The sequence below is a fragment of the Aythya marila genome (genome assembly GCF_965140915.1).
Source record: "Aythya marila genome assembly, chromosome: 11".
Taxonomy (NCBI): Eukaryota; Metazoa; Chordata; class Aves; order Anseriformes; family Anatidae; genus Aythya; species Aythya marila.
The window spans coordinates 2011946-2034410 of NC_139052.1; the positions used below are offsets into that span (position 1 = coordinate 2011946).

Consider the following 22465-nt stretch of genomic DNA (forward strand, 5'->3'; position numbering starts at 1 on the left):
AGCGCTCAGCCAGAAGCCAGGCAACTCGCCACCGCTGCTGAGGAGAGCCTGAGGGCTCATCTGGGCCCAGCTGCCTGCTGGGCTCTGCAGGTCCCATGGCCTGCTCAGGGGCCCCGAGGACACGAAGAGAAGTGCCTTGGGTAGTCTGGGAGTGCAACTAGAGGTTGAGGTCTTGTTTGGGTTTAGTTTAGTGTTGGGGGCTGAGCAGTGTGCCCTCAGGGTGCTCCAGGTGGGAAGAGAGCTCTGAAGAAGCGTCTTCATGGCTGAGACCTGTCCCTGCTGTGTGGCAGGCAAGGAGAGGAGCGGAGGAGGCCTGTCCCTGGCAGCCTTTGTTGTGGTTAATGGTGGTGCTGAAATCTTCCCTGTGGGAATGTGCTTGTTTGGAACAGGGGAGACTGGGTAGGGGGCTCTTCTGAGCTACGTCCGTCGTATGGCAACGGGTGCTGCGCTGCGTGCCAGTGCAGTTGGGGTTCCTGTGAGGAGAGGCCCTGTGGGTCCATCCTGAGGGCTGCTGGCCTGAGCTGTGGGGCTTGACTGAAACGTGCCTGTGTGGCTGCTCCTGTCTGAGGCGAAAGGTGTGGTGGTGGGTTTCTGCGCCCCTCCTGTTCCTTCTGGCTGGCAGAGAGCTGCTTCTAATACCCTTCTGCATGGCTTTGCCAGTCAGGAAGCCTACGTGTGAATGGCATCACTGATATCCTGTTGTTTTTTTCATGGAAGTCCTTCATCCTGTGAGCATGGTAGTGCTCCTGGGAAGCGTGAGGTGAAGTACAGCTGTTGGGAGCTTTACTGGCCTCATGTGGGAGCTGGAACCTGTGTTTATTGTGCAAGGAAAGCTGTATTTCTGACCTGTTTAATAAAATGTGCTAGTCCTGGGGGCTGGATAAGTGGTATTAAAATTGTAAATCTTCATCAGGAAAAGTTTTTTTTTTTTTTTTTTTTTTTTTTTTTTTTTTTTTCTGAAAGGTTACAAAAACACACCTGGGCCTTAAGCTGGAATCTCTAGAAGAAAAGTTTCTTCTGGCTCTGGTAATGCCCTACTGCCCTACTACAATTAACTGAAAACAGTAGAAATTAATATCTAAGCAATAGATGTAAATCCCCATTTTAAAAATACAGAAAGAGCTAAAACTAACTCAGCAGTCTCCACGAGAATGAATGCTTTCTTTACTCTCAACTTTCGCTTCTTCTTGGGAATTTGTGTGCCACTACACCGGATCAGAGCTGGAGACATTCTGAATGAGTCTGCTGGATGGAAATTCCTGCAAGCTTTAGGGACATACTAATTCCTGACTAGTTTTGAACCAGGGCTTTTAGGCGCTTATTTCTAGTGTTAAATTTTGAAGCAATATTGAAAGCTAGTTACTGTATTGCAGGAAGTTTTCTCTTAATTTGAGCAAGCAATAAACTATACAGGTGAATTGATGAACAGGTAACATCTGTCACAGCAGGGATGCAGCAATTCTTTACTGAAGAGTTTTGTGAAGCTTCTTAAATAATTGAGGGGAAAAAAATCCAGGATGATTAACAAGAAGTTGCTCACATATTAACTACAGGGTGAAGAATGAATGCAGTTTGCATTCAGCATTCCTGAGCTTCAGGTGAGATCAATTTGCAGACCTGAATGCTGACATCTTAGAATACTGAAGGCTTACTATTAGTTAGTTACTTACTATTACTTAGAATTAGTGAAGGCTTTTTATTAACTTTAATGAAAGGTTTTGGTTGACTGCACAAGTAGATCAAATAGTTTTTAGGAGTCTCATTAGTAGTAAATAACAGTAAACTCTTGGGTTAAGAAATGACTTCATGTGTGTAAGGGAAGAGGCAAGGGTGGAGCTTTTTATATAGTAAAGGAGCATATTTGCCCTAAAATTAACATCTAAAAGCTCATGTAATTAGATAAATCATTCTTCACAAAAAAAGTCTAGAACCAAGCTGACTTCATAATGAACAAACATTGAAATTTATTTATTAAATTAAAACCACACAATGTAACTGCACACAAGAACACACAACTGATATTTCAATGCTTTATCTTACAAAAGAAAAATCTCTTGCTTTAACGCTTCCCTTTTACTAGCCAATGTTTGTAGACAGCTCTTTAGTAGTAAAGGCTTTAACTAATGAAAACAAGCCAGACTCCCCTTCCTAGAAATAAAGGATGTTCTTATAACCACCCAGACACGTACAGTTCAGAGGCAAGTTCTGCAGCCCTGCAGTAGACACAACTTCCACAGCAAGCTTGCCTGTGTCTGCAGAATAAGTAAACTTCCACTTGTGGTTTTGTCATTTACAAGCAAACTTACTTAACATCTTAAATACTTAAAACAAATTTCACTTTAACGAGTATTTACAAAATCTTTACTAAAGATCAACATCCTGCATAAAGGGTGACCTCAAGGATATATTGTTGCTACCATGCTACAGTTTGCACAGAAGGGGTATAAAGGCCATTGCTAGTTTTGGAAGGCTTAAACCCTTTGTTCATATAGCATAAGGACATTAACCTATGGAAGGCAGAAGAGGTCATAATTTCAGTGCAATTACCCATTCATGACTTGTATAAAGTACAACATGATGATGAGTCCAAAAGACTTTTTTTGAATTATTGACCATTTAGTTCTGTAAGAACTGATTTCATGGAAAGTTTTCAGGCCATCGCATCTGTCTTCTAGTGGTGATATGAAGAAGTTGCATAGGGACCTTCCTCATTCTCCTCCTCTCTAGAAAGGAAATGATCATAATCATCAGATCAGGGACAGATATCATGCCTCAACAATACAAATTTATTAAAATGTGAACAACTACTTTTCCTAATGGATCAAAATAGTTAAGAGTAATTTCCTAAGAACACTTGTATACTACTGTTCATTATACATGCCTGGAATTCTCATTACTTTCAAGAACAGAAGGCTAAAAGTAAGTAAAGCTGTAAAGGTTCCACAACATCAGGATGTTTAGAGCTTAACTATTTGTGGTATTATCGATTTGGCACTATTATAAAGGATAAGCAAGTAGAGAGCATGCTGGAATTCTATTTTTCTATCTATTCTGTTCTCCCATTTCTCTTCAAAAATAATATTTCAATCCTACGTTTGCTTAAAGCCTTTTGAGTGGCAGAGGATGCAGATGGGCAAACTAGGCAATAAGGGGAGTGATCCATCAGTTGTATCTGTATCTGTCTTAATGCTGCAAGGATTTTCCCTGAGTGGATTTGTTAATATATTTTCCCTGTGCATCACTCAATATTGAGACTGATCACTTGGAATTTCTTAGTGGGAAATAGTTGCCTACGAGCTCTAGTGTGATGACTGGACAAACCACAGTAGTATTGCTATTAAAAATCCTCAGGAAACATCAGTCTGCTTACTGTTTACTTGACAATACTGCCCTTTTAAAAAAGTGTTCATATATACAATGCAGTGCAACAACTGGTACTAATATGAACATGTGAAGTACTACAAAGACCATAATTTTCTAGTAGTAGATCTTTAAGGATAGGTTCAGTAACATAATTTGGAAGCTGCTGTCAATTCTAGCGTGTTGGTGAGGACTGAAAGACTTCAGTTGTTGTACTGTGAGCTTCCAAGGATTTATTATTCTTAATGCTGTACATGCCTGCATACAAAGGTACTGTTACTCAAATAACCTAATAATGGTACAGGGTACACTATGCGCTTCAATCACGTTCCAAATGCCATCATGCTGACTTTTTCCTGCTAACTTCTAAACACCATTAACTACTGCTTAAATTTTGTATACTCCCCTAGAATACAAATGGGATAAAGCATGGAGTAACCAAGCAGCTGAATAACTTGTTCTCATTTCCACAATCTTCGTCTTTTCCTGAGTAGTCCAGAAAACAAACAAACAAACAAACAAAAACAAACAAACAAAAACAAAAAAACTTAATCCAAAGATATTTCTTGAATTGAAACAACTTGTCAAAAAATTAAACCTCCCAGAAAATAAGGTTTTGAGTTAAACTTGCAGTTATTGCAGGGATATGTGTGACAGCAATACTAGAAAATTAGCCTATCAAAGTAGCAGAACAACTACAATCTAAGCTGTTCATACCTACTGCTGCTGTGAAATACATACTTAAACTACGGGCTCACATGGCAGTCTTCAATACAGGCCAGAAGACTAGCATTTGGGTCACAGCCAACTTTGTGGGGTTTCTGTATGTGGTGGGATGTAAGAATTATGTAGTGGGTGACTGTGCTTGAAGATAAACAAAGTCGTGACTTGCTGTAATGTGCAAATAAACTTCTAACCAAGGCTCAGGAATGCTGCAGTTGGCAAGACAGCTTCTAGCATTCTGTCCCAGGCTGCAGTGCTTTGCTAAGCAAAGAGGTTGACAACACGTTACTCCAAACCATGGTAATGGTCAGGAAGTACGACTACTGTAGATCTTCAGAGTTGTACGTAGCAAATACAGCTTATTTCAAATAGTCTAAAACCAAGCTAAGCTTTATATGAAGTAAGATTACATAGTAGCTTTGGTCCATTGTCCACAAGCAGCGAAATAGCAGTGTGTGTATATGTTTAATGACTGAAAATTCCTTTACTTTTAAGATGCTTAAAATAGTGAAGTGGTAAATCACTGTAACATTCCCCTTGAGGCAGAGGGAAAGGAACAGCAAAGAATTACAATGTTTTATAGTTCTATCTCTTCCTGAATGCTGCTGCCACTTGGCCCAGCAGGATGCAAGCACAGAAAAATGCCTACTGCAAGCTATTGTATGCATCAGGCCACAATAACAAATGCTAACCACCACTTTCGTAAGACTGAGCATGCTTGTGACTGAACAAGGAAATTTAAATCCAATCCTTAGATGCTTCTAGCATCCAAACCAAGGCAGCAATAAGAGCTCAGCTTCTGGAAATGTGAGTCTCCACAGGTACTGTCCTTTATTGAGGTATCTCTTTCGTGAGCTGATGGCTAATGATGGTGGACAATTATTGGATAAATTAACTGAACTTGTTGAAGCATTTAAAACTTATAATACTGTATTCTTTTCTAGGCTCAGTTCTAGGCAACAAAGCTGGTGACAACATAAGGTTCTGTTCCAGTGCTGCATGCCATTTAATTATATTGCCTTATATAAGCACTGATGATTAGAGAGGCTCTATTCAATTACACGGTTTTCAAAATCAGTCACTGAAAAATGCAATTGCATAAAAGTGTAACCTGTCCCAGAGGCATACACTTGGCCTTAGTGTTCTAGCCTATCACACTCTGAAATCCTAAGTACCCTACAAAGAGCTTGCATTAGATCTCTGGTGTTCTGTCTGATATAATAAGCATCACTAAACTCAATTTCAGTTTAAGCATCCTGAAACATATCCAATAGCATTTTGGGCAAAACAAAGCACTAGCATTTTCTCAAGCTACTAACTTGTGTGCCGTGTGTGGAATAAAACTAGTATCTTCCATAATATGCAAATAGAAGAGGTCTCTAAGTATGTTACAAACAACCTGTGCATTTTTTTGTCTATTATAAAAATACTGTCCAAAACAAAAACAGGGCTTCCTGTCTCAGGCTGCTCACCTAGGGCTGTATCTTGAATAAATCTGCTTGCTGCGGGGATTTATTAAACAATGACTTCTTGGTCAGTGAAACTCCAGCAGAAGTAGTAGTATGTGTAGGTCTAGACGTATTTTTCCATAAACTATCTAAGAGCAAAACACAGTTAGCACAAACTGAGTAGATTACATTCTATGATCTCTAGCACTTGTCTGCTTGCATGGCTATTAAAGCTTAACTTATCTAAATCTACAACTGTGTGCTCCTCACTCTTTTTACCTAACAGTGAGAGGCTTTTGTTGGGATGAAGTTAACTTCAGAAGTTAATACACTACGTTCCTTTGAGAGTACTGAAAAAAAGTAACTTCAAGGGTTATAATTAAAGAACAATTCACCACCTTTGTAGCACTGGACTGTTGCTGAAATAGATACCTGTACCTAAGACAGATACCAGGTAAATGTGATCAGAATTGGTGCATGTATGTGCTTGCATTCTTGGTGACTTTAAGGCAGACCAAAGTAAAGAGCCATGTGAGATGTCATAACATCTGTCAAATCAGGCTGACCGGTATGGTGAGATGTTATGACTTCAAGTTTTGGAGCAGATTTTAAAAAACCACAAGCAGAAGCAGATGTTCTTGGTAATGTAACTTGTCCTCCTGCATTCCTTGTTCCTGGGAAGGAAACTTTGTACTGGACCCTCGCTTCCTACACTATAAGTTAAGTAGTACAGGAAGTGGATATTGGTAGAGGTGTGCTGCCTGTGCAGTGTCATTTTCACCATATAGACTTTGCCACAGCATGAGCAGAGCCAAAGTGAATTTTCTTCTGCAAACTTTGTTGAAGGGATGTTAAAAACAACTGCCTTCCTCCAACAGGGACCACAGTTCAATTTCACTCACCTTAACTGCTGGGTCAACGTCTACTCTAATGGATGTTAGATACACATCTAATGATCTGAGAGTCAGCAGCAGCGCATATTTTCATAGGAATGCTCTCCATGGTTTCAAATATAATAGTGTAAATGAAAGAGTTTGAAGGAACAGGGATTTGAGGTACAACAGCACTTTTCTTTCATGTGATCCAGTCAAAACAAAGTAAGTGTGCTAGCAAAATGTAACACTAAAAGCTGTCCAGCCTTCCCTGAGAGAGCAGCTCTAAATTGCTGCTGTTCGATGGGAAGCGATGGGAAGCTGTATATGGAGTACAGTAGATAACAAATTGCATTCTTCAGTTGTCTTACAGGATATTTTTCCCAAATGAGGCTTATCTAACTGCTAAATCTGATGTACTGTTTCCCGTCAAGTTTTTGTCTGTTGAACTTAGTTCAAGTTGATGAAATGACCCTTTACCTTTTTGAAAAAAACGGGGCTATACTCAACAGATTTGGTCCTGAAAGGTATCGTTATTTGAAGTGAACTGTAATGATGGAAGAAGCTTTGTACCAAACAACTTTCTGAAGGAGAAGTATATATCTGCCGGCATAACCTCTTTCCAGCTCTCCACGCGAAGAGAAGAAGTGTGAGGTCCCTGCACTCACACCAAACTGGGTGTGCTTAAATAGTGCTCACTTACATCGCGAGACACTTTGGAGAATATTGGCCTTCGAGCTTTCATAGGATGCTATTGCAATTCTATGAACAACATACACGGAGGCAGCCTTTAACTGCCATGTCAAGGCATCTGCTAGTGGTGCACTGTAATTAGATCTTGTGCACGATGATTGCATAGACTTGCTCTTGACAAAACTACAAGTGCTATCTGAGATACTCCACAGAGAGGGTCCAGCTTAGACTAAAAAGCCTTCAGGATGAAATTAAGATGCTTAATACTAAAAGTGGCATTTACCTGACACTGTCATCTTTCAGTTTTCTGGCTGCTTGTTTGGATAACTTAATCTGCAAGTCCAATCTCTGTAGAAAATCTTTGGCAGACAGTTCTTCTGGTGCAGTGGGCTGATTGTCAGGTTCTTGAGGACTGGGAGAAGAACTACTTTCTTCCTGAACCGTCACTGGGCCTTCTTCACAAGAAGGGGAGCTGTCAACAGTTTCATTCTCAGGAGACTCCAGTGAATTAAGTCCATTGAACAGTAATGGTTTCTCTGATATAACAGGAATATTCAGGGTTTTCCTCAGAAATATACAGTCATTAGTGAACAGTTTATTTGCCCTCTTTATTTGTTCCATCTGAAAAAGATAGGAAAAATGTAAATTATTAGGTTTTGGCAAAGTATAAAATGCCACCTTCCTGAAGTACTACAGTAACCTTTAGTTAGAATAAGACTATACTTTTGCAATGGTTTCATTAAAGGATTTTTTTGCATTCAGAGACTTCAGAGTGGATAGTAAATCTTAGCCTTGTTAACTCAGCGTTTTAGTTTCTTCCTTGCATATAGACTTGATTCCATTGTATTGGTCTTCCCAGAAGTCTTGTACTAGCTGAAGACGCATTTCTGGAATAGTCTTCCAATCTCTGTACAGGCTCACGTGAATAACTTACCAAAAACAAAACAAACAAAAAAAAAACACACCACAATTATATGGCAAAAGCACTGCTGGTTTGGTTTACATTAGAGTAAGGCTCAGCACTGCTAGCAGCTGCTATAATTGAACTACTTCAAAAAGCACGGATAAACAAGGGGGAATGGTTACCTTGAGCGTCCTAGGACTCGCTGTTTTTTAACAGTGAGCACCACAGATGTTGGAAGAGCTGGATACGCTTCATCCATACTACTCTGTATCCACAGCTGATGCAATGCATTCAGACTCAGCTGAAGTCCTGACTTTCTGTGAGGAGTCAGGCAGTGAAAGGGAGGGGAGATTCTAAACAATTTTGGATACAGTTGCATAGACTACATGCTGCGTCTGTCCAGTAAGCTGATTCTACAGCACGATTAACAAGCTCTTGTGTGTCATAATGCATCTTAACAGCTGCTGCATAACTTAAATACTACTTTGGCAACTTTTAGCCACAATGCTCCAAAGCCTACTCATCAGCAAATGCTACCTCAGGACAGAAGCAAGAATTCATTAGATGCATCTCTCTCAGTACTAATGTACGAAGACCTGATTGTTCCATACTTAATGCTATTTTTAATAGCATCTCAGGTTGTTCTACAAAGAAAAAGCCCCAGCTGGAGTTCATACTGCTTCCCTACTAAGAATATTAAGTTCTTACTCATCAAATTTTCTTCCAAGTCAGTACGTTAATGGCATGGTTAGATTTAATAGCTGAGTAACATCCAGTGTCAGAAACTCGTCAAGTAAGAAAAGCTCATTACTGTCCCAGCTCCTGAAGACTGGAGACTATTTTTGGTGAACCTTGCGTAGTTTAGAGCCTGTTTAAGTTTCCTCCCAAGCAGAGTACCATCTGAAGGCCAATAAGAAAGCTACGTGACTTAGTAACAAAATCAATAATGGCCATCAGATGCAAGTTTAAATGCCTATTTTCAGAATTTCTGAAAGTCAGTGCCCTTCTTGATTGTTATCAAAATAATTTAAAATGACAGCTGGAGCTCTTCTCAATTAAAAATACATTATAAGATTAAAAATATCTATTTTCAACTCCAGTTCTCTTATCAATGGGACTAGGAAGCTGATGCTTCAGAAGCTGATAAATAATGCACTGTACTGCTCTTCTCTATCCTACTGCACTGTAATTCCACCTCTGGTTCATTCTTCCTGGAATATCTTTTATGTACTATCTGGTGGCATTCTGCACTAAGTAACAGTGAAATAGGAAATATGTCTCTAAAGAATGCCCTTTGCAATCCTGAACATGTTACTTGATAGTGTGCAATATATTCTACTCTTTCTCCAACTCTGACTCATACATTCAGAGGTGCATTGCCTAAGTAGCAGGTAGTTTACCTAGTGCTAGGAAAACTCAACTGATTTGTTAGCTGCAGACCTATAATAAGAAATATTGCTCTTAATACTGTAACTGAAAATGCACTAATGCATAAACTGGTGCTGAATTCACCCAAACCACTTCCACTGACAGTGAAACAAGTAGTCCTCATCCTTCTCCCCCACTAGAAGGGATACCTTTGTATGATGGATACAGTACTCTAAGTGAACCATAAATACATGTATGATACTAAGCATGTGAGCTATTAATTCCAGAGTTAATTTACCCAAGAGTTCAAAGAAGATCTAATAAACATCACACGAAATTAATGATATCTGGGGGGAGAAGGGCAGCAGAAGCTGAGGCCAAACAAAGCACAGTGATCTCCCTCTGTCCAACGTGATATTTTCATGCATCTTACATTGCCTATACTGATGTCAACTCAGGCACTGGACAAGGATGTCTTTTGCTACGCAGTAATTCCCTCTGAGGAAAAGCACATGGGGATGCTTCTAAAACCAGTAATGCTGGAAGTAATGTCAGCCCAAGATAATTCTGATGTTCCACAGTCCAGCAACTCTCACTTTCAGATAAGCGTACAGGACATAGGAAGCAAGAGTAATGGCTCCTTAGAGGAAGCCAGTCCTTGTCATTGCGTGAATGTGTAAGATTCTTCATTTTGTTTAATGCAAACATGTCTGTATGCATTCATACCCAGGACTGAAACCATCAAGGCAATAACAAATGTCTAACTTGGCAGTACCCATAGGTTAAGCTGACATGGAATCTCCCTTTCTCAGTTTCAGTCTAATGATGCCGTTCCCTAAGCAGAATACTGACAACACAAAATCAAACAACAAAAGAGATCTTCAAAGCCAGCATTCATATGTTAATTGCATCAATAGCACAGCAGAAGTTTATTAATTTTGTTCACATGATGGGTTTATGGTTTGTAAGTTAAACACTTAAGACTGGTCATCTACAACTTTAATTTAGCTGAACTTGTAGAGTGTTTAGAAATGCCATTTTTGAAACTATTTTGTGATTCATGCATATATTTTTCACTTGCTGCACAGTGCAAATACTTGTGTTTTGTTCTTCTTTCAGAAGTGTAAATATTTAGGCCAGAGACTATCCATCATGGAAAGTGTTCCCAAAAAGTAGTAATAATAATAATAAAAAAAAAAAAAGCAGCAAGGGTCACTTTGCTCTGCCTCAGTACTAAGAAAACCTTTGTTTTGATGTAGACCGCTGGTAAATTCAAAACGCCACTAACTCTGTCAACAACATTTGGTTAAGCTACTTTCTATTTCTTCCCTTAAACATTCCTTTCACGATGAAGGCTGAGTGCTGCCGAAGGCTGCTGAACCTGGAAGGCCCGCGCAGATCTTCCAGAGCCAGAGGAGGCCACGAAACCCGCCCCAGGCAGCGCCTCCCCGTTCCGCGCCGCGATCGATCTTCCTCGGGAACGGGCCCAGCCGCGCGGCGCTCCCTGCAGGGGCACGGCCGGGCCCTCCCGGCGCCTTCAGGAGCGAGGTGCCGCGGGCACCGAGAGCGGCGGCGGCTGAACGGCGGCCCCGGGGCCCGGCCGCCGCCCCGCCCCGCCCGGCCCCGCCCCGCCCCGTCCCGCCGCGGCCTTACCGTGACGCCGTACTTGAGGGCGATGCCCTGCAGCGTGTCCCCGGCGCTCAGGCGGTGCTCCACGTAGCGCTCGGCCAGCGGCGCCGCCACGCTCGCCGTGCTGCCGTACGAGCGGGCCTTGGTGCGGGCCAGCCGCTGCGACAGCTCGGCCTCCGACTCCGGCCCGCCCGGCGGCTCCTCCCGCAGCGACTCGGCCATGCTCCCGCCGCCCCTCAGCGCCCCGCGCCCCGCCGCCCGCCGGCCATGGCGCGGGGCCCGCGCGCGCCCCCCCCCCCCTCAGCCGCCACCCGCCCGGTAACGGCGGCAGCGGCACGGGGCGGGCTGGGGCCGGCCCGCCCTCAGCTGCGCCGCGAGCCGCACGGCGCCTGCGCGGGGGCGGCTGAGGCGGGGCGGGAGCCGCGAGGGGAGCGGGAGGGCGGCGGGGGGACGGGGGGGGTCCCACACGGAGGCGGTGCCCGGGTCTGCTGTCAGCGCTCGTTGCCTAGAAACCTGCGCACAGAGGTTCTTCGGCAGCTGGGCCCTCGTGAAGTGATGGGCTTCATAACACAGGGTGTGGGCTGTGTACGTGGTGCCCGTGTGCGCGCACGCAGGGTACCCAAATGCCAGGGCCATACAGATACGCAGGGTACCCAAATGCCAGGGCCACACACACACATACGCGGGGTACCCAAATACACGGCGTGCCCTGTGCAGCCCTCTCAGGGTAGCTGGATGAGAGCAGGGCTTCTGGGCCGGCTGCCCTCCAGGTCTCAAGCCACCGTGATACTGGGAAGCGGTGGGCAACAAATGCCATGGTGCGTTTCTCTTCTGGAAGCTCCTAGAAAGGCAGACCTGGCCAAACAAAAGATATGTAAGAGCTTAATTGGTTTATGTGCTAACATCAGCATTCCTTGGTGCAGTGTGTATCCACATAATTATTTATGGATATTTATGTCAGCTGACAATATCTAGCCGTGGCTTTTAATTGGGTTGTGTTCACTGACTGTGTCATAGTCTCTTGAAGGAATAAATGCAGAAATGAACAGAAATGAATGATCTGACAAAGGCTGTTAATCTGGCCACAAGTTTCCATGCATGTGTCAAAGCAGCCCTGAGAGATGCACTGGTTACTGGTAAGAACTGACACAGCAGCACCTCACCATCACATGAGAGAAGCCGGTGTGACAATCCCAGTGTCTAAACACACAACTGCAGGCAACATGTGGATAGAACAGAAATTGGTTGCAAAAGTGGCTAGCTTTAAGTTTTCTGCAGCTATAAAGCATATTTGGGAAGTTGTAGGCTACCTTGGGATATCCAGTTGAGGCTATACCGGCTCTGTAAAGAGCACCAGATTAATTGTAACCTCTGTGCTTTCAGTTCCTTCGGAAACTCGTCAGCCTGCTGAGCTGCATCAGCTTTCAGCTGCGGCCCACCCAGCGGGAGAGCTGAAGAACTGCAGGGCAGCCTTGTTAAAAAACTGCTCAGTGCAGCCATGGCTCAGCCTCAGCCTCTGACAGCCCATCAGCAGAAGCTACGAACATCTGGATGCCTGCCCGGAGATGGAATTACCCTGACCAGTTACTTCAGCTAAGCAGCTTTTAGCACAGGGGAGCTGAAATTCAATAAAATGAAAATGCCATTTGGTGTTACTGATACAGTGAGTTGAATGTGTAATGTCAGTTTGAAAATACACTGTATGGGTGTAGTAATATACTGTGCTCTTCACATCAGCAATTCATAGAGATGTTTGTTTCTTACCCCTTAAATCCACAGTATGGCTGGGAGAACACTTGGGTTCGAGATGATGCTGAGATACTTGATTTGACTAGCTGTCTGCCTCTTCTCTAAGTAAAGTGAACACCCTTGGAAACAACAATAAAAGTTAAATATTTGAGCCAGAGCTTAAATTAGGAAGCCCATTTTTACCTACAAGCATTTCTTATATGCATTGAAAACAAGTTACAGAAGAAACTAGAAGTGGCTTACTGATGACTGTTTTTTAAGGAAGGAAAATGTTAGCAGTGAGAACAGGGTGTCCGTTCTACTGGGATGTCTTCATGTCTGTGACCTTGAGAAATCTGAGGGGAGTGCCAGCTTTCCCAGGGCTTTTTGGTTTGGGGTTGTTAGCTGCCCTGTCTGACCGTGGCTGAAGCTCACCAGCTTCCCAGTGTCATGCCAGCTGGGCCTGGAGTCAGTGCTGTAGTACAATTCTGCATTGTGCCTGTGCTGCCTGTTTGTTGGGTTGCCCTGTTTGATTCCAGACAAGGTAACGAGCTCCTCTGGCAGCCTGCAGGTCTTCGTTGATTACCCATCCCCAAAGGTTTGATGTAGGGTTACCAAAATCGACACATTAGAAATAACTCCTGCTGTAGCTTTGGGATTCTCATTTCCCATAGTATTGTTCTCCCCAGGTCAGCAGCTTACAGACATATCTGGGTATTTCCTGATGGATGGGGCTATGAGGCAATTAGAGCTTTAATTGCAGGGTTTAGTGCCTGGTCATGACCTCAGTTCAGCAAGGGAGTTTCTTGGCAGTACTGTCTGCTTCTTTCCTTCCTGTTCTCTTCTGCCCTTCCTGTTTCTGTGTTGCAGCCTCTGCCACCTGAGCTTCTAGTTTGAAGGAGCTGTACTTGACCAAACCTGTTTCTTGCACTAATCAGTAATTCTTTAGGTAATGCTTGCACTAAAGTCACATAACTGGGGGGTTGGACTTGCTGCTCTAATCAAGTTTATATGGGATGGAGGAGTTCACTCCTGAGTCATTCTGAGCTTGTCTGCAGACATCATTGCCTCTATTACTCACTTCATGTTTGGGAGGTTATTGCTGCAGCTATAGCAGTTGGAAACATAGTTTTTTAAATGAAAGCTTTCACTTTGGACACCTCAACTAAGTACAGTGGAGCGTCTGCCTGACATAAGAGTTTCTTGGAGTTAAATCTGTGGAGAAGTGGAAACCTCTTTTTGCTTTTTCCCTGGGGACATATTCAGACCTAGATAATGGGCCCTGCATTCTTGTATAAAATCATTGTACAGGAATTGCCTATGGACAAACTATGTTTAACTACTGCTTTATAAGTATTGTAGCATTAGCTCAAAGGTAACTCTGGTAATGAGTAATGCATTCAGTTAGGGACTTCTGTCTCCTCTTGTCAATCTAAATTAGCTCTGAGGATGAATTTTCAGTAGAGCTTCATGATGAAACTTTAAGTAACCAACAGTATTTAAGTGTATGCAGTCCATTAACTGTCAGTTAGCATTGGGTATGTAGCTGCCATTTTATCTTTGAAAATCATCCATATCTAGGTCGGTAACTGCACAGTGGTTTTGATTTATTTACTTCAGTTTGTTGACCTATATAATGGTTAAAGCCAGGAATGTTCTAAAATAGAGATCAGTATCAACTGAGTCTACCTGGGGGGCAGCCTATACAACTTAATGGCCAAGTAGAGAAGACAATGTTTTTTAGTTAGGTAACCATTCTGTTAATGATCAGGTATTCATCAGCTGCTTTGTCAGTAAAGAAGCCTTGGGCCAAATCTACATTGCAAAGGGTTAAATGAAATAGAGCATCATCTAACTTCATTTATGAAGCAAGCTCAGACGTTACAACTTACAGGATTTGTACTGATGGAGGACAGGGTTGTTTTAACTTCAGGAACATTATACAGTCGTCTTCATGGGTTAAATATGTGGGCAGGATCACAGTAACTAGGACAGAATAAATGAAAATAAGGCTGCCCTTGGCAATGGGCCAAGCTGTGCTGCCCACCTCTGCTCATGTTGCAACCTCTGACCAAAAAAAATGGTGCAGTGTAGGACAAAGATCAGAGACAGATTCTGCCTTTAAAAATAATAGCCCTGGGTTCTGCAATTAATTGCAACACAGAGAAAAGGTCCTGTCTGAATTTCAAAGGGAAAGTAAGTTTGCCTGAACTGATGCACATTACTTAAACTGTTCACATATTCCGCATCAAAATAAGCCCATTATGTTGCAGTAGCAGCTGCGAGCCATTATTAATATTTAACACCCTTAGCAGGGGTTACTATGGGTTTCTATATTAAGGCTATAAGAGTGTTGCAATATGTGCTGTGAGTTTACATTCTCAGAGCTTTTTTGCCTTATTGTGTAAAGTGCCAGTGAAACCTTGTTTGTTCCCTTTCCCTACCATTTGCAGCAGCTGAATACCCGTCCCAGCTGCATGTTAGGTGCGTGATTACCTGTGGAAGGACCTTGCACTTCTTCATTGCCTCTAGTTTTTCTTGTACATCACTTGCCACTTAGGAATGTGAATGCTGCAAGTCCCGTGCTGATGGGAGCAACCTTGCACACGAAAGCATGTGAACGGTTTGGGTTGTGCTATTACAGACATGTTCCATTTTCTCCAAGCATGTGGCTTCTGGTGTCAGCTGCTGGAGAATGATACCAGCCAGCTTCCTCTTCCTAACTACATCTTATGACTGATTTTTGTTTATGACCTGTGCATGTTGAAAGGGCAGTCAGCCCTTGGGTGATTCATAGTTGTTCACACTGAAAATAGGTGGGGTGAATATGCAGGGTGGAATCACTGTTTGGCACACCTGTGAGGAGGCTGTCCATGGCTGTGTTCGACCTTGGGTTATGGGGCCAGGAGCCAGTACCCAGCAGAGCACTGCAGGCTTAGCAGACGGGGTTGCTGCTGACATTTCAGGAGTGTGGGACAGGCTATCCAATGACCCTGGAGGGAGAGCCACTGGCCCCAAACCTGTGTTCCTGTCCAGGTCTTTTTTAGCCTTTGTCAACTCTTCCTTTAGGTCATAAAGTCCTTGGAAATCAAGCTGTGTATAGCGCTGCCTGGCTAATAAATTGTCAGGCAGGAAAGTCAACAGCACAGGAGGAGGAAATATTTGGAGCAGCAGCATATGTCCATTAGCATCACAAGTGCTGTTCCCCACTGCAGTGACTGTTAGGGAGGCACCCAGGGGCACGAGCTGCTGTCCCTTGATGATGTCTGAGTTAAATGTGCTGTGTGCAGCTAAACCAGCAGCCTATGACCTTCTTTAACGCATGCCTTGCTGATTGTTATACATAACTTGCTGCTGCACACGCAGATGGATACACATTGACTAACCTCTCCATACATCAATAAAAGCTCCCTTTCACATCGTGGTGGTTTTACCATGCTAGGCAGCTGAACACCACAACCACTCTCTCACTCCCCTTCCTTAGAAGAAGAGGGGAAAAAGTAAAGGAAAGAACAACTCACGGGTTGAGATAAGGATAATTTAATTAAAGGGAAAAAATAATTATTAAGGAAAGATTATTATTAATTAAACAATTTAACTAAAGGGGGAAAAAAGGAAAAGGGAGGGGGAAAGGGAAAAAAAATAAAAGCTATGTGGAAGTGCAGAGGGAAAAAAAATTACTCTCTACTTCCCACAAGTGAGCAATGCTTGACCACATCCTTGAAGCAGGACCTCAACTCAAGTAGCCAGTTTTCAGGAGGACAGACATTTTTGCAACAAGAACCCACCCCTCCCCTCTTCTTCCTGTTTCCACCCTTTATTGCTGAGTGTGACACCACATGATATGGAATATCCCTTTGGTTGGTTTAGGTCAGCTGCCCTGGTGATGTTCCTTTCTCACTTTTTTGCCCACCCCCTAGGAGGGTTAGAGAGAGTCCTGATGCTGTGCCAGCGCTGCTTAGCAGCAGACACAACCCTGGTGGGATCCCACTGCTGTTCTAGCTACAAGTGCAGAGCACGGCACTGTATGGGCTGCTGCAGGGAAAGTTAACATCCCAGCCAGACCCAGTACACACATTTAGTCAGGCTATCAGTGACGGGAGATACTAGCAGCATACCTTTTGCCTCCCAAGGTGGCTCATAGATTCACAGGTAGCAATGCCTTGTGCTGCTTATCTGCATGAAGTTGTCACTGAAAACACGGAGGCAGAGCTGTGTGAGGACAACTTTTTGAGCAATTCCTGGATGGCTGTCTGTTTATCACTGGACCCCATGACACCATTTTTTGACTTCAATTTCCAGAGTGAAACTAATGTCAAAATTATTCTTGCATATAGCATTAGAAAGTTAGTCATTGCAGAGTACTTCAGCGTTTAACTTGGCTTCCATATGTTTCTATTCATGCTGCTTTGCTTTTCTGTGCTAACTGCTTCTTCCCAGGTGCTTCCTCTGTTCACGTGCACCTGCACCCAACCAAGCCTTGTATGCAGCATCCTCACTGTCAGCCCACACAGATGAGTCTCTTGGTTATTTGTGTGCTGACTTAACATTTTCCTTCCGCCATTGAATTCAAATTCGGTACAATTAGTTGCTTTAGCATCTTAACTAAAAAAGCAATTAATACGATAGATCTGACAGTCACATGATAGTGGCACCTCCACTGGTGTGTAAATCAGCAATAAATGTAAGGAAGACAGCTCTGTGGTGAGGGAAAGCTGTGCAGAATGGCTGGAGGGCTGGTAATAAGGGAATCTTTCCTTGCCCCATTGCTTCTCTCTGAGTGGCTTTTTCAATCTGAGCATCTTTGGAGAATGTTTTATTGGAAAATCTGTAAACAGATGCCTCACCACAACAAATGTTTTATTTAGACAAAAACAACTTCTTAATATTCATTTGCCAGAGTAGGTGTTTTTTAGTGTCATTCTCTACCTCACTTGCTGAGGTAGCTTCAGTCACAGCTGAGCCAAAGGGAGCTTTCTTAATTAAAGGAGGAAATGCAGAGGAGAAGACTTGCTTATTATATATTGCAACTAGTTTTAGGCTTATTTTTTTACAGACAGATTTGTATAACCTGTTTCAACAGGTCAAGAATAACTTGTTAATTTTATATAGGCTTTTAACTTTGCTTAACTTTGCTGTAGTTCAGAAAGACTTAAAACCAAAAAGCCTTTCTAACCCTTCCCTCAGTCAGAGGGTTTTGTAAGGACTGTCTTCTACAGAAGTGTATCTGAAACTGATAGTCAGGGATCCAAATAAGTTGTCCAGAAATTCCCTAAGAACATGAATGAAGTTAGCAGATATCCAGAAATCCAGGTCAGCATATCAAGCTTTCCATCCCCATATGCTGCCTATTGAACTATGCCTGCTCTGCCTTACGCTTCCTTGCTGACCTTATTTCTCTCAAATGTCCATCCTCATCTTACTCTTCGATCATTTTTTTTGCTCTGTCATTGTCTTCAAAGAGGATCTGGCTTCAGCTCTGGACTAAACTTAGTGTGAGGCAGAAGCTGAACTACCAGTAGGCTTGGTTCCTTAGACAAACAGGATTTGGTGACTCAAGTGATAAAGAGTGCAACTCTTCTGAAACTTAAGCTGAATGTTTTCAGCCTCTCCCAGGTACACACCGCCTCTTAAGCCTGCAGAAATCCCACCAATGCCCTGCCCAAATGAAAGAAGATCTGGGGAAAGCATACAGATGTCTGCCCTTGCAGTGTGCTTGCAGGATATATGTGTCTGGCTTTGGGGTGGGAAGTGCTTATAAAGAACCGCAGCTGAAAATAAGAGGGATTTTTGTTTGCTTTTCCTATTTGCAAAGCTTAGCAATTGCCTTGGAAAGAACAGCTCTCATTAAGTTTTTGCTGTGAGTCTCTTCCAAAATTGCCAACCTTCACTGACTGCAGACAAGGCCCCAGACTACAGCTCCCAGGCCAAATGGATGGCAGTGATGAGGGTGCATTTGAAGCTGGGCAGCAAGTTTCTATTACAGGAGCTTTTTGCCCTCTGAGTTGTTTACTACTGTGTGTTTTCTTCCTGTGGGAATGCATTAATTGGGCCTAATCAGCCTTGTGGCTCATGTTATCACTCGGTGCCCAAAAGAGGAGTGTGTTTTTGGTGTGTGGCTATTTTTAGCTGGTGTAAATAGGGCACTAAACTAGCAGCGTTCATACTTCTTGTAACAGGCTTCTCATCCGGGGCAGTGAGGAGTCACTCCTAAAAATACTGTGATGGCGTTGTGGGAAGTGAGGTGTGGTGGCGGGCGAAGTGGATCCTCGTTTCACATGCTGACAGTTTCTGGGTGCTTCTCCTTAACTTTTAAGGCAATAATTATAACAGCAGTCCTCTGAGATGTGGTAGAGGGAATAGCTGGCGGATCTGAGTGAAAGCTAGCTTGTTGCCTTGCAGTCAACTCCCAGCTGGACACGCTGCCCTGGGGAGGAGATGGAGTCCTCAAGGAAACTGGAGAATTCAGGACGCTGCTTTGGCCACGAGCACTGTAAATGTAATTGGTATGAATGCTCCCAGCAGTAACACATCCTGCTTTGTCTGGACTCATTCCTGCCTTTAACATACACTGCAACTTTGTAGAAGAGTATTTTCTATGACAGGGTAAAGATCTCTATGCCTTTCCAAGCAATACTTAGTTGTGCTCTGTGTCTTCCCACAGCATTTTCTTCTTTCTTCTTCTCTGTTAAACTCTGAGGAGGCTCAAGTCAGAAGCCCCTTACAATGACACCTGCCGAGGGAATGTCACATAGCCACGTTCCTGTGTGAAGGTAGCCACTGAACAGCTCCAGAGATCTGAGTGGGTCGGAACAAAAGATGAAGAGTTAAAGGGATAATGGTGGCTTGCAGGAAAGCAACTTGAGGCATTGCTGCGGTTCCATACCATGCCTCTCTGACGGGGTTACCGTCTGTACAGCAGTGTTGCTGGAAGCAAAAGGACACTGGCTCCTCCAACAGTAAGTCATAGCTTAGTGCTCCAGATGCTTGTTTTTCTGGGCCACTAGAAGGTGTGTCAGGGTGTGACCTGTTTTGTCTGTAAATTACAAATCAAAAATAGGAAGTGAGGAAGAGTTTAAGTGAAGGGAGTTGTGTCTTTTCGGGAGTACTTTGTTCTGACATTCCTGGTATATTTGAAGAATATTCTATGTTTCCACACTTCATCATAGACCAATTGTCCAAAGGGATTGTATATATCATTGTATGTTATCACTGACCTTACCAGAGGAGCTTACCTCCTAATGAGAACGTTCTCAAGTCCTTATGTTTTCCAAAGGACAACAAATTGTGCAACAGGATGGTAGCATTTAACAGTACATCAGAAAAGCACTATGTGCAAATACCTGACTTTCTTTCTGCATTGGCACATCTAATTAGTGATGGACTTGTTTGTTCAAGCATTGGTATGGTTTGTGAAGTCAGATATAAATAATTGAATAAGGTCCTTATAATTAGTTTCTTCCTCCTCTAAGAGTTTCAGCTGCAGAATCCCTTCTAGGGAGTCCTTCAGGACTGATTATTTCGGTGCCTGTGTCTTCCCTACCTCACTTTCTATCTAGGTCTCTTTAAGTGCCAGGCTGACTTTTTTCAGCTGTTTTTTTTCCCACTCATTGCCTAGCCCTCATCCAGTAAAGTACTTGCTGCAATGAGTAGCTAATTCTTGCTCACCACCCTTTGAGTGATTAGTCTTTGTAATTGTTGTGTCTGTGTATATGAAATACAGCATATCAGAGTGTGTGAAGGTCTCTGTCTGTGAAGTGTCTGTCAGATATTGCCAGGAAAATAATCTTTTTGATGACTTCGCCCATCTGAAGACTGCCTGTACTGAGAAGATCTCTCAATGATTTACATCTCTGTTTCCAGTTGCTGAGAGCTCCTTAATTAAGACTCCGGTACTGGCCATAAAATATGATTATTTTCCAGATGATCATAATAGCACTTCATGTGCTTTTACCCAGCACTCTCTGAAGTCTCATTAAGCCAGAGTAGAGCATGGGAATACTGTCTGGGGTATTTACACCACATGCAAGAATGCAGGAAGGAAACACCCTGAATATTACGGTAGTATGTCCAATACTGGCTTATGCTCTGAATTCATAAACATGAGTGTCAAAGTTGCAAGCAGATATTATGAACATCTAATTCTAGAGTGGAATGTAGTAAGTTGGTGTTTGAAGCAGTGGTTAGCTGAGACATTAAAACAGCGATAGGTCAGATGTTGAATGTCAGTGATTAGGCTGCATATATATGGAAGTTTGGGTGATGGTTGTTCCTGAAAGCAGTTTATTTTTACTGGATTTGCAACCAGAAATACTGAGCTGGTCATCCAGGGTCAGACACAGGCCAGGGCTGCAATGAGAGGAGCCAGAGCCAAGTGTCCCTGAGATTCTCTGAGATAAACTGCACCGGTTATATTGGATTTCCCATTTACTTATAATGCACGTGAATGCATTTTGATGCATTTAATTCATTCACATTTATTGTGAATTGTAAACGTGAACGAATTAAATGCATTGATACAGAAAGCAAATGTGTGATTTTTGTTAAGAAAATCAGTCGCTGTCACTATGCTAAAATGAAAAGCATCCTGCTTGTTTCTATCAGAAGTTGCAATGACATCGTGTTACCACGGAACTTCCAGTTTTATCTACTCACAAATGGATTTTTGGTGGGCAGGTAATCTAAATAAGGCCATGATAACATTACACTATAGCAATGTTGGACATAGGCACAAACACCCATGAATATATTGAGTAGATTTTTACGCTGAAATAATGGGCAAGCATAAGCAGTAACTATACAGTGGCAAAGAGTAATAAATAGGAAAAATAGGTTAATATGCTTGCTTGGAAAGGAACAGACAAGCAGTTCCATTGTTAGGATTCATATTTGAATTGCATCCTTCTTGTGAAATAGGAATGAGATTAAAGGAAACGTTTTGCTTGGTGGGTGGGATAAATTGAGGATTTCTGTGAAATCTTTCCGTAGTGTTTTCTATAGAGTTTAGATGCAGTGTGGTGGCAGAAGATGTGAGATAGTGAAACCTGAATTGCAATAGAGATCCGCTGATTTCTTTGCTTACATCAAACAATTGTTGCTTCCCTTAAATTTCAAATTTGGTGATATAAAGCATCTACGCTGGTGTTTTGTCTTTAAACGTTCCTTTGAAAGGAAACAAAGGAAATCGGAGAATATTAGCAAAACACACTTGCTCACTCCTCGCAATCCAATGCAGAAAAGCTTGTGACTTTTTTGTTCCCTTTCCTGGCTGAAACACTCAATTACTTTTGGCTTTAGATTCCAAGCTCAGCCCAGAATCCATTTGTTACTGTGCACTGAAACTGCGTATGATACTAACTAGACATGGCAGCTCTTTTCTAAAATAGACTGTTCCAATCTGTCACTTTATTCTTTGGCACCAGGGATTTTTGTTTTCCTGAGATGAACTCTGCTCCTGGCCATGAACCTGATGGTGTGGAAGAACTGCAGAACAAACTGCGGCAATCAGCTAATTCACCTGAGCAGAGCTGCAAGACCTACCTCATCCTGTGCATGTTCTCATCCTCAGCAGCTGAATAAACATTTACAAAACAGTGACTGAGCCAATAGGAGGAATTAAGTGAGAGCCCAAACACACTTTGCAAACACCTGTGCTGTTCTCAGTCGTACAAATTTGCTGAAACTTGCCTCACATTATCCTTCCTGCTAAACAATTCTTTCAAGATGCTCTGAACCAATTC

General features: G+C 42.8%; 1 protein-coding gene across 2 annotated transcripts; it reads right to left on the reverse strand.

Annotated features, from left to right (window-relative positions):
- Positions 1-1845: 1845 nt before the first annotated feature.
- LYSMD2 (LysM domain containing 2) lies at positions 1846-11324 on the reverse strand. Of its 2 annotated transcripts, XR_014318234.1 has the most exons (4): positions 11022-11324; positions 7380-7717; positions 5556-5680; positions 1846-2723 (listed from the first exon to the last, which is right to left on the reverse strand). XR_014318234.1 is itself a non-coding variant. In XM_082768762.1 (3 exons), exons 1-3 carry the CDS (start codon positions 11217-11219, stop codon positions 2672-2674), a joined length of 588 nt encoding a protein of 195 aa, XP_082624888.1. In that variant the 5' UTR covers positions 11220-11318; the 3' UTR covers positions 1918-2671. The 2 variants fall into 2 exon arrangements, 1 of the variants encoding a protein (XP_082624888.1); XM_082768762.1 differs by lacking the exon at positions 5556-5680 and having other exon boundaries at positions 1918-2723; positions 11022-11318.
- Positions 11325-22465: the final 11141 nt, after the last annotated feature.